The following is a 16,076-nucleotide window of genomic DNA, read 5'->3' as shown; positions in this document are numbered from 1 at the left end:
GAGTCCAAAAACATCTGGAGAGCCACAGGCTTGTCATCCCTGATCTGACAAGTTTGTGGCCAAGGCAGCATTTAAACCAGGTTTCCCTTTCGCTTCCCAGATTAGGGCCCTCTTTATCCATGCCCAAGCTGTTTGTTGTTGTTTTTAAAAAATAAAATGGGTTATTTCTACTCTAGAAAATAGGGTAGAATTAATTGCAGGATATCATTCTTGCACTGCTGGAAACAATCTTTCTTGAGTTGCAATCCAACCTAAGTCTCTGTTTCTAATCTGCACAGTACTGAGTAAAGCAGGGAGACTCCTTTGTCACCATAGCAAGAGGGCAGAGCTGCTGAACCTGTTCCCGCTCCAAAGGTCCCACAGGCACAGGAGTAGAAGAGTAGAAGTTAACAATTTCTTTACAGCCTGCGTATTCATTTGAAGTTGCAGAGAATCCTTATTAGAAATGTCAAGGAAGGGGGTTAACCTTTAGTCTACATTAAAAAGTGGGGGGAAAGGGAAGGAAATATTCTAATTAAGAAAGCTACTCTTCCCGTCCTTCCACTTCCTCTTAAACTTACTAACAAAATCTCCTTAGACTTAGTCATAGTCATCTCCATTATGCCTCTTAGTGGGTGTGGTATAAAACGACATGTAGCTTGCAAACTTTGTCCTTGTTTCTTACAGGAGCATTAGCCAAGAGGCTAGGCGTGGTTGTTTTAGGTGGATCAGATTTGGGTTTCCCACAATAGACAGCAGTCAGTACTTAGCAAAGGTGGAGGGGTTGAAAGATGTTGCTCCAGTCCCTCTCTGTCCTCTGGGAGACCTTGTCTCTGTGGGTGTTCCTAGTGTTCCTGGCTATATTTCTGCTCATTGCTGATTACAAGAAACGGATTCGTCCAAGGGATTTTCCACCAGGGCCCTTGCCTCTTCCTTTCCTGGGTAATATTCTTGATGTGGATCCCAAAAAGTCTCATTTTGCTATAAGAAAGGTAAGGACAGAAGAATCGGTAGGAGGAGCACACAGGTGGCATGAGTTCAGCACAACATTGCACTAGATAAGAGCCTTGCTGTAAGATCAGTCTAAGATGCCATCTAGTCTAGCAGTTAGATTTTTGAGAGTGGCCAGCCAGATGTCTCTGGGAAGCCCACAAATGGGGCATGAAGGTAAAATCCTCTCCTATTGTTTGTTCCCAACAACTGATATCTAGAGATATATTGCCTCTGAACTTGGAGGATCTATTTTACCTAACAGTCATTTGTAACAAATCTGCATCCACAACCAAGGTAGACCAGTTGTTTGCATGCTGTCTATTTTGTTAGTATTGTGCCACCACCTCTGCCTTTTCCCTCTAACTCTGCCCCAAACGTCTGAGCCAAATATCTGCTTGGGCAAGGTAGTGCCCAGCTAGATCGCTCCCATTGCCTCAGGCCTGGGGAGCAGTTCGTCTTCCTTGTATTTCCCCCAAGGCACAAGTAGATAGCATAATGCCAAGCAGTTTATCAGGTATGGGCTGGGGCTGGGAGGTGGTTCCCTTGCCCTTCTTAACAATCCAATCCAAAACTTCAGGTCTACATTAAGAAAGAGGCTTTTTAAAAGAAGAAAATAGCAATAAGAAAAATCCAATAGGTACTTTAAGGAAAATAAACAAGCATTAAGAAGCTTCCTGCCCTATATTGGGGTTCTTAGAAGAGTCCGAACGGCCAACACACCCTTAAGAAGACATGTGAGAAAGAGTAATGGTGTGGAACGGTCATTTTTGTTCAAATATAACAATACCGTAGAAGATGCGTTGAACAATAATCAAATTACGTAAGTGTGGGCAGGTGGGTATGATATTCATTATACAGCCACGAGAGTGGCTGTATACTATAGCCAGCATGGATTTTTCACCTTCCGCAATGTTAAATGGACAATACCCCCACATGCCATTCTGATGCTTCCCATAAGCTCATTTCCAAACAAAACCTTACAAAACTTACAGTTCTGAACTCAGAAACGCTTGCTTAACAACCCTGTCAATTTTCATGGTGATACACAAAACAGTCAGAGAGAATCAAGAGTTCAAAGTCTAAAAAGAGAGAGAAAAACCTCAGAGCCCTTTTGGACTTTTTTCTGCCAGAGTTCTCATAATCTGTTGAAATTCATTAAAAATCAGCCATGTTCACAGAGTACATGTAATCCTAATACTGACCTTGCCCCATACTCTGACCTTCATCTACTGCAGTTTAAAAGTTAAAAAAAAATCCTGGTTGATTTTTAATTAATTTAAGAAATTTTGGCTGGAAGCCTATTATAACGCGGGGCATGCTCAGTAAGGACTATCTTAGAACTATCAGTGTTCTAAAAGCCTCACAGCTGCTGGGCTTGGCTAATCAGAGGGCCACACCCACACCAGACTTGATTTCACTTGAGACAGTCATGGCTTCCCTCAAAGAATCCTGGGAAGTGTAGTTTGTGAAGGGTGCTGAAAGGAGACACCTATTCCCTTGAGAGAATGGTTAACAGTCAGCCACTCTGATTGAAGGTCTGTGAGAGGAACAGGGCGTCTCCTAGCAACTCTCAGCACCCTTCACTAACTACACTTCCCAGGTTTCTTTCAGAGAAGCCATGATTGGCTTTGAGCCATGGCTTTGAGAGAAGCCATGATAAATTCTTTTAAATTGTTTTTAAAAGATGTATTTTTAAATTTGTATATTTGTTTTTAATGTTTTTAGTTATTTAAAGCGCCCAGAGAGCTTCGGCTATGGGGTGGTATATAAATACACTAAATAAATAGATAAATAAATAATGATTGACCAAAGTGTAACAGAGGCCTGGTATGGATGTGGCCAGGGACAGCTTTGTTTTAAATTTGGGCGGGAGGTAGGGTTGCCAGGTTCAGGACCTGAGACTGATCCTGTATCTTTAGGAGAAGAGAAAGTCAGCCAAGTGCAGGTGTTCTTGCAACAATGTAATGGGAAAAACCACAAGGTAGAATTCTCCCTTCCCCCTGCCCAACTCTGAAAGATACAGAAGACATCTTGGTTGCCAGGCCCAGCCTGGTCAGTTTTACCTATCCTAATCATGATTGCATAGGAGTATATCCGATTCAACTCAATAATCATACAAATGATCAGACCTACCTTTTCCCTCCTTCCCCTTTCCTCTCCCTTTCTCCTCCCCTGCCCTCTTCCTTCTTCTGCCTCCCCTGCCCACTCCATCCCTCCATCCCCCCCCAGTCAGTTTTACCTATCCTAAGCATGATTGCACGGGAGTAAATCCCACTGAACTCAATAAACATGCAAATGACCACATCTGTCCTTCTTCTCCCCTCCCCCTCCTGCCTGCCCCCATCCCAGTCCTCCCCTCTGCCTTTCCACCCCTCCCTCCTCCCCCTCCTCCCTTCCCCATCCCCTGTGGTCAGTTTCACCTATCCTAAGCATGATTGCCGTGTGTGTGTGTGTAAATCCCACTTAACTCAATAAGCATGCAAATGATCAATCCATTCTCAGCAAACTTGCGCAGGATCCCATTTCTTACCTCCCGGATTAAAAGGAAGGAAATTCACTAATACGCAAAAAACCTTGCGGTTTAAGAATGTACTTATAGCCCACAGATATTTCTACCAAACTTTAAAAAGCAGGGAAATTGGGCAGCTATAGTGAATGCACCAGGGGAGCAGGAGACCTGACCTCCTCTCTGAGATATTGTACTGCCCTACAAAGTTGTCAAAATGCAAACACAATTTGGGTTGGTCTTTCACAGTCCAATCCACTTGCTGTGTAGCTTAGAAGAATTTGGTAACGTGCCTCTGAGCATATGGTAAGTGGTGGCAACACCTGCCATCTCCAAAGATGAAGAATTATATTTTTGTATGTTGGTTGGTGTTCTTCTTACTTTGCTTCTTTCCTGTGTTACTAATGTAGGGCAGTACAATATCTCAGAGAGGAGGTCAGGTCTCCTGCTCCCCTGGTGCATTCACTATAGCTGCCCAATTTCCCTGCTTTTTAAAGTTTGGTGGAAATATCTGTGGGCTATAGGTACATTCTTAAACCGCAAGGTTTTTTGCGTATTAGTGATTTATATATGAGGGAAGCATCCCTCCACTCTCCTGGGCATGTAAACCAGCCAGATTTCATCCCTGCTAAGTGAGCCTTGGGTATGCAAACTCAATATGCTCACCTGAGCCCTGCTGTCCAGCATTCACCGAGATATGTACACCAGTCCTAAAGGACAGCCTCAAGGACACCCCCCCAAAGCCAAAGGCTGTGGAGTGCCCTTAACCCAATGACACCCTTACCTACTCACCCTGAACGCCCAACAGACCAAAGAAGTATATCATCGAGAGCAAATAAAAAAACCCTACAGTGAGGAGCAGGCAAAAAAGACAAGCCCCAATGGCCAGTCAGGTTCCCCAAAAAATTCCTACTTAGCCCCTGGAAAAGATGACTGGCAAAACCCACACTGTAGAGGGAGGGAGAGCACTGCAAAAGAGAAGAAAGTGGAGTAGTCAAAGCAGCCTTAAATAGCAGCCGGATTGCAGCTTTCCAATTGGGCATTCCAGCCCATGAGATTCCCAAGATCCTTTCCCCCTGGGAGAGACCAACTGGTGCCTTCTCTCAAAACGGTGTGCGTGTGTGTGGATATGGCAAATTCACCTCTGCTAAAGGGCAGAAGTGGCATTCTCACACAGTAGTGGTCACCCAGTGTAGAATCAGCTTCCTGTAATCCTTGGAAGGTCAAAGGTGGTGGCAAAGGAATTGGGAAAACCATATTCCATGTTTGTTCTGTTTTAGCCTGAGCGATTTTGAATGACAGACCATCAGGCTCCACAAAACAGCTGAATTTAAGAGAGCCAGGAAGGTGCTCTTAACATTGTTTGAAGCTGGGAAATGAGGGTGAAAAAGTATTAAGGGTTGCTCAGACTTTTACTGGTAGACTTGATGCAACAAGGGAGTTCCCAGTGTGTGTATTTGAACATGGCAAGAGTTGCATGCCTTGCTCTGCTTGGAAGAATGGAGGCTAGCTAAGTTTGAAGGACAGGCTCATTCTACACCATTGATATTTATATCCTATATATTTGGCTATCCAGGCCTGGCCCTGCTTAGCTTCCGAGATCAGACGAGATCGGGCATGTTCAGGGTAGTATGGCCGTAGACTATATGTTAACAACTGCTGCATTACGTTCTGAGATAATTAAGTTCGAGATTGGCAATAGGGTGGAAAATGATCACTTCCCCCTTTTATTATTCTTGCATCTCCCGCACTCTCCACCGTCTCAACCTTTAACTATTTTGGATGAGACTCAACTCAGAGAATGGAGGAAACGCTGGTCAAATGAACTGTATTCTTCTGCCTCACATCTTCTATCTAATAACATCCTTCAAAATCTCCGGTGTAGAATTATTGAAGCAAAATCTGAACCTTTGTCTGCTTTCCAACAAATCACGAACCACCTAAGACCACTGATGGTCCAAAAATTCCAACAAATGAATAATCGACAACTGGGGAAAGGATGGTTTGACCATGAGTGCAGATCAGCCAGAAAGCTGACGATGAATTATGCAAGACAGGCCATTAAGAACCCAACGATGTACTCATACGAACGCCTAAGACAAATGAGAACTGCATATAAGTCTCTCTTAAAATTAAAGAAGGAGTCATAGGCTGTGGCATACACATGTCCCTGTGGCAGCAACTAGGGTTAGCGGTAACTGAGAAAAAGGATGACCAGTTTTGGAATCTTGTTAACAAAGGTATGGGCCATGCTAGACCCAGTGTCACTAACCAAATAACGTCGTCAGCCTGGCATTCGCACTTTAGTAGCTTTTATGGGTCTCCATCAACTAATAATAAGATGATGCCCAGGATAGAATTAACAGGTTTACCGCAATGGCCGTTAATTACACCCTCAGAAATAAAATCTTTCATTATTGCTCTCAGATTGGGCAAAGCCCCAGGGGAAGATATGCTTCCCCCAGAAATCTTCAAATATTTTCCGGATTGGTGGGCGCCTATACTAGCCAAGGTATTTAACCAATTAAATAATACTGGTATTTTTCCGGAGGGTTGGAAACTTGGTATAGTTGCTCCCATATACAAAAAAGGGGATAAACAAGATCCAAACAACTACAGGCCAATTAGCCTTTTAGACATCAGCTCTAAGCTGTATGGCAGATCTCTTCTTCATAAACCCGAGGACTCGGAAGCAGCAAATTCTATTATTTACCCAGAACAAGTGGGCTTTAGAAAGGGCCAAAGCACCATCGACCACTGTTTGACTCTTTATGCTCTGGCGAAACAGAGTATAGCAGGCCCTACAAAACGTCTTTTTGTGGCCTTTGTGGATCTGGCTACTGCCTTCGATTCAGTTGATAGACATCTCTTATGGGCTAAATTGGCCGACTTGAAAATTGACAGCCGGCTGCTTTTTTTAATCAGAGAATTGTATACCAACACACTGGCACGTATAAGGGTAGGGACATCAGGAGCCCTAACAGACCTCATTAAAATAAACAAGGGGGTCAAACAGGGCTGCCTTTTGGCCCCTCTACTTTTTAACCTTTATTTAAATAACATAGTCCCGGAACTATCTGGTCCAACCTTCTTTCCCCCTTCATGTGGAAATAAGAAAATATCAATCTTGCTCTATGCGGATGATATGGTCCTCATGTCCATCACCCGCATAGGCCACAGATTTTGTATGGGGCGGCAATTTGGGGATGGGAGGATACCCAAGTGAGGACTTTGGAGGTAATCCAAAACAACTTTATTAAAAGACTCCTGTCCCTACTGCCTGGCACTCCTGCTGCCCTGCTCCGTTCAGAGGTCGGCCTCCCTTCAATTAAAGCGCGAGTCCATGTTGCCCTAGTAAGTTTTTGGAAATTACTGATAGCCGCCCCTTCTAAGACAATAGTTAAGGCATGTTTGGAACCAGCTAAAGTGGGTAATTATTGGTCCAGCAGAATAGAAAGTGTTTTCCACCTATACCACGTTTCTCCACAGAAGTCTAAGACCCTAAACTCAAGATCCAAGCTACGTGATACATTCTTCCAATATAGCACCAGTTTAGACAGGCTAGCTATTAATAATTCCAGATTTACTCCATGGTATAGGCTCTATAAAGTAGACAATCACAAAGCTTCCTATTTGACCCAGTCGCTTCCATTAAAATTTAGACAGGCCTTCGCAGCATTGTGATTCCAAACTATGCCAAATGCTGTCATGGATGGCCGCTACACCCAAACGCCATGGGGTGAGCGTGTTTGTATCTGTGGTTCCAAGGAAACTGAGGATTTACCCCATTATCTCCTACTCTGTCCTTTGTATTCTCACCCCCGGGATAAGTTTCTGAGGACCCTGTTGGCTAACCCGCTTTTAACAACTCTTGATCAAAAAATCTTTTACCTTATGTCCGATTTAGACCCTTCAATAACATACAGGGTCTCTCTTTTTACTCTGGCAGCCCGGAAAATACGTGCTAGAGTTGTCTCTGACCTGGGGACTGATTGCTGAGGGGGTGGTTCCCTATGAATATTTTATTCCTATTGTAATAGATTGTATAAGTCTGTTTCTCTTTTTCTTAAAAATGTTTTAATATTTTAGCGAATTTTAATGGTATCTGCCTAATGGTTGTAGACGTTTTGCAGATGCTTGTTGTGCAATGGCCTACGGCCACGCAATAAACTGAACTGAACCTTAGTATATTTGGCTACTCTTTTTTTAAAAAAGCCATCTAAGCATGTGCTAGTGAATTCCTTAAGTAAATTATGCATTATGTAAATAGCTTTCTTTAATGTGTTTTAATAGTGCTGCTGATGACGTTTTGCCAGGACATTGGCATTATAGCATCCTTAAGCCTTGGTGTCATGGTTTTTCTTCAGACCATTTATTTCAGGAGTAGCCACTTCGGTGCCCTTCAGATATTGTAGGCTATAACTCCCATCGTCCCTATCATTGGCCAGGCTCACCAGGTCTGATGGAAATTATCCATCAGATATGGAAGGCGAACCCTGTTGGTGAACCCTGATACATTTGATGGCAACCGAAGTTTCCTTCTTCCATACAGGCATTTTATAAGCATCAGTCAGACAAATTAATACAAAATATATCCTCTCTTTCATTCCCCCTTCTCCCTCTAGCTTGCAGAAGAATACGGCAATGTTTTCAGCATGCAGTTTGGAAACAAGTGGCTTGTGACTGTAAATGGATTGTCTCTGGTAAAGGAAGGTCTTATCCAACAGGGTGAAAACTTCATAGATCGTCCCCAATTTCCTCTTTCCCATGAAATGTTTGGGCCGTTTGGTGAGTTTCTTTTAATATGGTCAATTATTTCAATTTCTAAAGTTTGATTATTATTATTTTTTAAAAAAAGGTCTGTACTAATTGTGCAAGCCTTTAGGTTGTTTTGTAATTGGGTGGAACATGAAATCTGGAATGAACATGAAAAAAAATATGAAAATATAAATGGGTTAGGCATAGAATTAGGCATTGGGAGTGCAGGGGCATAGAATCATAGAATAGTAGAGTTGGAAGGGGCCTATAAGGCCATCAAGTCCAAGCACAGGCACAGGATAGCAATTCTGTTTTGGCCTGCAGTGCTTTGGCTTCTCTGAAGTGCCAAAGACACTTGAAGAGAGACACAGTATATAAGTGTTTATATGCTAATGCAAGCCAAGATGGGTGAACTGGAATGCTTGGTCTTAGAGGACAGCATTCACATAGTGAGCATAACGGAAACCTGGTGTAACAGAGAACCAATGGAACACAGTTATCTCTGGCTATGAACTCTTTAGGAAGGGCAGGGAAGGATGTCCTGGAGGTGGTGTCACTCTGACCATCAAAGAGGACATTTAGTTCAGTACAGGAATACCCCGCTATACGGACCTTCACTTTACGGACACTCACGAGTATGGACATATTTACAGTAGCACCATTCTCGTTTACGTACGCTCGCTTCGCAAGAACGGACACTTAACGGCATGACGCCACCACCCTTTTTCTTAAAATAAGGCCTACTGTCTTTATTTTAGTTATAAATGCGTTATTTACATCAGTTATGCCCGTATATGACGATTGCAGTGCAGTACATGCATCGACAAGTGAAAAAATGTAGTGCTTCACTTTAAGTACATTTTCGGTTTACGTACTCGCTCTGGACACATTACGTACATTAATGCGGGGTATTCCTGTATGCTAGAAGTCTCAAAAGAGGCAGATTCCTCCACAGAGGAATAAACTATATAAATTCCATATATAAACTCCATAAACTATGGAATTTGCTCCCACAAGATGCAGTAATGGCCACCAGCTTGGATGGCTTTAAAAGAAGATTAGACAAATTCATGGAGGACAGGGCTATCAATGGCTACTAGCCGTGATGGCTGTGCTCTGCCACCCTAGTCAGAGGCAGCATGCTTCTGAAACCCAGTTGCTGGAAGCCTCAGGAGGGGAGAGTGTTCTTGCACTCGGGTCCTGCTTGCGGGCTTCCCCCAGGCACCTGGTTGGCCACCGTGAGAACAGGATGCTGGACTAGATGGGCCACTGGCCTGATCCAGCATGCTCTTCTTATGTTCTTATGAGTCAGTGGTGGTGGTGATACCGGGCCCCATGAATAATTTAGTGCTGAGGACGTGCTATTGTCCCCTTGAGCAAATGCTCAGAAAGATGAAGAATGAAATTAAGGAAGCATCCAAACAAGGAAATGTTCTAGTAATGGGTGACTTCAACTACCCTGGCACGGCTACATGTGTGTTCCAGTCATGACAAAGAGGTAAACTTTCTAGATACCCTAAATGACTGTGCCTCAGAACAGTTGGTCATGGAACCAACCAGAGGGATGGTGACCCTGGACTTAATTTTAAGTGGTGCCCAGGATCTGGTGCTCCCTGGTTCAACAACACTTACATCCTGCATCAGGCTCTGGGCACCACTTAAGGTTTAGTCAGGGTAGTTGAAGTCACTCATTACTTTATAAATTAAATTTATATGTAAATGGTCAATTGCCAAGAAAATCCAGCAGTCACATTTGACTTCAAAAGAGAAAACATCCCTAAAAGGAGGGGATTGGTAAAAAGGAAGGTGAAAAGCAAGGTCAAGAGGGCCAAATCACTCCAAAACGTCCTCTCCCCCTGAATAGAACTCAGACTGCACCCTGGTATACACCACGGTTGCGGGGTCTGAGACAGGAGGTGAGACGACTAGAGCGCCGGTGGTGGAAATCTCGCTCCGATGACGATCGGACACTGGTGAGAGCAGCAATAGCTGCCTACCAAGTGGCAACAAGGGCAGCAAAGAGGGATTTCTTTGCTGCCTCTATTGCATCCGCAGAGTGTTGTCCAAGGAGGCTGTTCCAAGTGGTCTGTAGCCTGGTCGGTCCAGTTGCACAGGAACCCATGGAACATTCTAAAGCCTCCTGTGACATATTTGCTAAACACTTTGCTGATAAAATCGAGCGTCTGAAGAGCACAATTCCGCACGCCGTGGATACAGGAAGTGGGCCAGAGTCGGCCAGTTGCGTTCTGGTCTGGTGGGATCGGTTTCAGCCTCTTCCCTCTGAGGAAGTGGACAAGGTGCTCTCGACTGTGAAGCCAACCACTTGTCTCCATTATCCTTGCCCCACGTGGCTCATTATGAGCTGCAAAGAGAGACTGGGAGAAGGGATCAAGGTAGTGGTGAATGCCTCCTTGGGAGAAGGTGTAATGCCTTCAGCTCTCAAGGAGGCGATTATAAAGCCCATTCTGAAAAAGCCCACCTTGGATCCCCAAGAATTGAACAACTTTCGCCCAGTCTCTAATTTACCGTTCTTGGGCAAGGTGATTGAGAGAGTGGTGGCCAAACAATTACAGACACACTTGGATGAAGCAGATTATCTAGATCCATTCCAATCGGGCTTCAGGACTGGACATGGAACTGAAACAGCCTTGGTCGCTCTGGTGGATGATTTGAGGAGGGCGTTGGATAGGGGAGAACATGCATTCCTTGTCCTCCTGGATCTCTCAGCGGCTTTCGATACCGTCGACCACGGTATCTTGTTAGATCGCCTAGAGGGAATGGGAATACGGGGCACTGTTTTACGGTGGTTCCGTTCCAATCTCTCTGACAGGCATCAACGGGTAGCATTGGGAGATGAGGTTTCAGACCCTTGGCCTCTCAATTGTGGTGTGCTACAGGGTTCTATCCTCTCCCCCATGCTATTTAACATCTATGTAAAGCCGCTGGGTGCCATCATCAGGAGATTTGGGCTGCAGTGTCACCAATATGCGGATGACACTCAGCTCTATCTCTCGTTTAAATCCTCACCAGAGTTGGCTGTGGATACCATTTCCAAGTGCCTGGAGTCCGTAAGTGAATGGATGGGAGGTAATAGGCTGAAACTAAACCCCGACAAGACCGAGGTGCTGCTCGTGGGAGACAAGAGAAGGTTAGGAGATATAGACCTGGTGTTTAATGGGGTAAGACTGCCCCTGAAGGACCAGGTCCGCAGCCTCGGGGTCATTCTTGACTCCCAGCTGTCCATGGAGGCTTAGATTTTGGCAGTGAGTCAGGCAGCTTGGTATCAATTACATCTAATACAGAGGCTGCGACCCTACCTTACTGTCCATCTGCTCCCCCGGGTGGTACATGCCCTGGTCTCCTCTCGCTTAGACTACTGTAATGCGCTCTACGTTGGGTTACCCTTGAAAATGGTCCGGAAATTACAGCTGGTACAGAACGCAGCAGCACGTTTGATTAAGAACAGCCGTCGCCGTGATCACATCACGCCGGTGTTAGAAGATCTACACTGGCTACCAGTTGTGTACCGGGCCCAATTCAAGGTGTTGCTATTACCCTTTAAAGCCCTTTACGGTTTCGGCCCAGTTTATCTGAAGGAGTGCCTCCAACATCACCAAATATGCCACCCGATGAGATCAGCCTCACAAGACCTTCTCTCGGTCCCACCAGTTAAAACAGCTAGGCTGGTGCGGACCAAAGAGAGGGCGTTCTCGATTGTGGCCCCCACCCTCTGGAACTCTTTGTCCTATGATCTTCGACATTCCCCCTACCTGCCAAGTTTCTGCCAAGCCCTGAAAACCTGGTTATTCAGACGGGCTTACAAGATTCCTGGGGCGGACTAGTTTTTATCTTGTCGCAGTGGTGGGCGGTTTTTAGATTAATTCAGCTGATGTTTTATGTTTATATGTTGTATTTTATATTGTACTTTCTTATCTTTTATGTACGCCGCCTAGAGTGGCCGTTAATTCGGCCAGATAGGCGGCTTAGAAATAATTTTTTATTATTATTATTATAAAATGTTTGGGAGTTGTTTAAAAACACAGTATTAGAGGTCAAGTGGAATGTATGCCACACATCAGGAAAGGTACCACCAAGGCAAGAAGATGCCAGTGTGGTTAACAAGCAGAGTCCAAGACGCTATGAGAAGCAAGAAAAAAGCAAGTCTTGCCCACATCAAGAGTACGAAAAGGAATACAAACTGTGGCAAAAGAAATACAAGGAGACAATGAGGAATGTTTAAAAATGAATTTGAGGAGCACATTGCTAAAGACAAAGACCACCAACAAAAAATTCCCTACATTCGTAGCAGGAGAACATCTAGGAGGTGGTTGGACCCTTGGATGACAAGAGTGTCAAAGGTATGCTAAAGGAGGATAAGGAGATTGCAGAGAAGCTAATTGAATTCTTTGCATCTGTCTTCACAGTGGAAGATATAGGGCAATTCCCTGTACCTGCATTATTTTTTGTAGGAAGGGAGTCTGAGGAACTGATGCAATAGATGAGAGACAAAGTTCTAGGCCAAACAGACAAAATAAAAATGGACAAATCAGGGTCCAGATGGCATCAATCGGACACAGAGGTAATCCAGATGACTGCGTATTGGACTTTCAAAAAGCTCTCGACAATGTACCTCACCAAAGACTCCTCAGTCAGCTTAGCAGACATGGAATATAAGGGGCAGTCCTCTTGTGGATCAGGAACTGGTTAAGTAATAGGAAGCAGAAAGTTGTAATAAATGGACAGTTGTCTCGATGGGGGGATATAGAAAGTAGAGTCCCCAAGAATCAGCATTGGGACCTGTGATTTTTAATTTGTTCATAAACAATCTAGAGTTAGAAGTGGGCAATGAGGTGGCCACATTTGCTGCTGATACTAAACTGTTCAGGGTCATTACAGCTCCGAAAGGACCTCTCCAAACTCATTCCACAGGAGTTTATGGTAGGGACTCTGATAGAAACAGTTAGATACAGCGGCAGAAAATGGCCTTGAAGATACATCCGAGCCTTCTACAAAAGGGCAGGCTGGAGTCCCTAGATGTTGTGGGACTACAACTCCCATCATCCATGGTCATTGGCTAAGCTGGCTGGAGTTGATGGGAATTGTATTCTGACAACATCTGGGGAAACAAGGTTGAAAAACAGTGGGCTAGCCTATCAAAGTAGAGAAAGATGGAGAGAACTCCTGGTGGAGGAACCCACTTGCCCAGTGAGTTGCAGTCCTTGTGTGAGGAAAGGAGCTGCCACGAGACCTTGAAAGGGGCGGGTGCAGACAGGGAAGCAGACCTCATTCAGTGATCTCCTTTACCTCAGTGTGTGCTTACTTGAAAATGTGGGAAGTTCCTGAAAGGGAATGGCAAGAGGGTTTCCCCCTTCTTCATACCTGGCCCAGAAACAGAGTCAGAGCTGCCAGGAAAGGAATGGCTTTGCTTGGAAAGGAAAGGCACATTTAGAGTGTGCAGTAACACGAATGCCTAATGAAAGCTGTTGGGGTGAGCATTCTCTGTGTCCAATTCTATAAAGGAAGAGGAGAGCAGTGGGAATGGAAGCAGGGCCCTTTGATGTGCCCCTGCCCTTGGGTGCCCAACACCTTCTGATAGCAAAAGAGCTATGCCAACTGAATGAAAAGAGAAATCTATTAACAGTGAGCAAACAACGGATGCAAATAATTCCAGAGAAAAGGTTAGAGACAAGCCTCTATTTATTTCTACTGCCAGGTAATTGCAAGAAAGCAGTGGCCCAGCAGCCTTAAAAAGGGCTTCATTGTGGAAGGAGCAATAGTTAAAGGAGATTAACTATATGGCTTTTTTACCTGTTCCCATTTATTTATTTATTATGTTGTTATTTATTATTTATTTTTAAATCTACGTGTTGCCTTTCTGCTCTATCAGAGTTGCTTCACAGAACAAAATAAAGTTAGTATTAAAACTACAATCCAAACAGTAAAACACGCAAAAAGCAACAATAGAACATCAGTAGCAAAAGTCAGCTTCATAACAACAGAATTAAAAGCAAGCAACCAGATAAAATCCACCAGCACACCTTAATGACTTCCAAATGCTGTGCAATCTTTCTAGTGCATCATAAGTAGGTACATATCCAGTATATGATGTTACTCCTTCCTATCTAGGACTGGTCTTCTCTAATGGTCTTATCTGGAAACAACAAAGACGATTTGCCTTATCAACTCTCAGAAACTTTGGTTTGGGCAAAAGATCTTTGGAAGAACGGATACAGGAGGAGAGCAGATATCTAACTGATGCAATTGAAGCTGAGAAAGGTGAGAACCAGGGCCAACAATCAGCGGCATCGTCTATAATTTTTAGACTGCTACTTTGTATGCACAAGGTCGAAATATTGTTGTGAATCACCCCAATCTCCAAGTGGTGCAAGACTTCCAGGGGTTCCAGTGCTTACCCAGGGTTTGGTTTCCCTGGAAAGAAGGTCAGCAAAGACTGTGGTGCCTTTATGGTATATGGTTTATTTTATATATGCACAACCTGAGCTTAAGATGGCAGGGTTCAGAGCATTTACAGGCCATCAGATATTGCTCCCCAAGCCCACAGCTTTGGGGTACATACACAGAGGACAGGCCTCTATCTGTGGCTTTTCTGCTTCACCCCCAAGATGGGGCTAAAAGACACAAGCCTTCCTGACTCCAGGATGGGGGTGGGGGAGGAGGGCCTCTCCCTTGAAAAGAGTTGTAATAGCACTAGGATCTCTCTTGGCCACGGTGACATCCTTCCCTGGTTCTCCCTGTCAGTTTTCCACCTGCTTGTGGCTACTGCCTTTCACTAGGCACCACCAGGGACACCACCAGTCAGGACCGTCTTTTATATGGTTTCTCACTCCGCTCTAGCACAGATCTCACTAGATCCCACTGCTAGGCAGCACCACCAGTCACTTTCTGTAACCAATATTCCCAGAGACCTTGCCTCAGTCTCTCTATAGCTTGTTACTTTGTGACTGTGTGCCTATGCTGTTCCCAACCCCCTTGTATCTTTATATATAAAGCATACAACTCTGGGTTGCTCTGGATACTTGACTTGTTACAATCTCTCCCTTCACCGCTGCCACCATTAGATGCAGTTTCTGTTCAGCCTTGGTAATTACCTTGCCCTCCCTTCTGGTCTGTATATTCCCCCAGCCAAGGATCAGGCCTTAGGTAAACCAAATAAGTATTTATTTACTAACAACAGGAAATAACAAGATTACTTTAGGAATGTTTCACAAGCGTATGGTTTCATATGTGGTTACTCTTTAGGTTTCTGTTCATATATATCCTCTTTAAATATCAGCCACATCCAATCCAAACTTCCCTCAGAACTCTGCCAACCAATCCTCACCAAACGACCTCACTCCAACCAACTCAACAACTTCTCCCCCTTAACCGACTCCCCCTCTCATCACTCACAAACCTCCATTTATACCTTCAGCCAGCCAGCCACTCAGCCAATCATCATCCAGCATACTTCAGCTTCTCACCCATGTACTCCCCCTTTCTCTCTCAGTCAATTACCATACATCACCTAATAGACCCGCACTTACCATATTTACAGATGCTTAACCTAATAATAATAATAATAATAATAATAATAATAATAATAATAATAATTAATTTGTGTGTCGCCTATCTGGCAATTAGCCACTCTAGGCGACATACATTAAAATGAAATAAAATACAATAATATCAAATGCAGTCACATTAATAACAGTAGATAAAATAAATACTGGACAGTCATCAATACATATATAAAACAATTATTTTAGCAGCATACGATAGATGACAAAATCATGGAGATTTACCCATCCCAAGGACCTCAAAGGCCTGTTGGAATAGCCAC

At 44.1% G+C, this 16,076-nt stretch overlaps 1 protein-coding gene across 2 annotated transcripts in view; it reads left to right on the top strand.

Moving 5' to 3' along the window:
• The first annotated feature begins 707 nt into the window (after positions 1-707).
• LOC133387763 (cytochrome P450 2J2-like) overlaps positions 708-16,076 on the top strand; it is a 29,383-nt gene continuing 14,014 nt past the window's right edge. For both annotated transcript variants that reach the window (XR_009763553.1, XM_061633223.1), the window contains exons 1-3: positions 708-971; positions 8,104-8,266; positions 14,363-14,512. Coding sequence is in view for 1 of the 2 variants with exons in the window: in XM_061633223.1 (XP_061489207.1) it covers positions 771-971; positions 8,104-8,266; positions 14,363-14,512 (514 nt within the window). In the remaining variant the exon portion in view is untranslated. The remainder of the gene's footprint in view (positions 972-8,103; positions 8,267-14,362; positions 14,513-16,076) is intronic.

The sequence above is a fragment of the Rhineura floridana genome, chromosome 6 (genome assembly GCF_030035675.1).
Source record: "Rhineura floridana isolate rRhiFlo1 chromosome 6, rRhiFlo1.hap2, whole genome shotgun sequence".
NCBI lineage: Eukaryota > Metazoa > Chordata > Lepidosauria > Squamata > Rhineuridae > Rhineura > Rhineura floridana.
The sequence above is the reverse complement of the archived record's forward strand: the minus strand, read 5'-3'. Positions and strand labels throughout refer to the sequence as shown.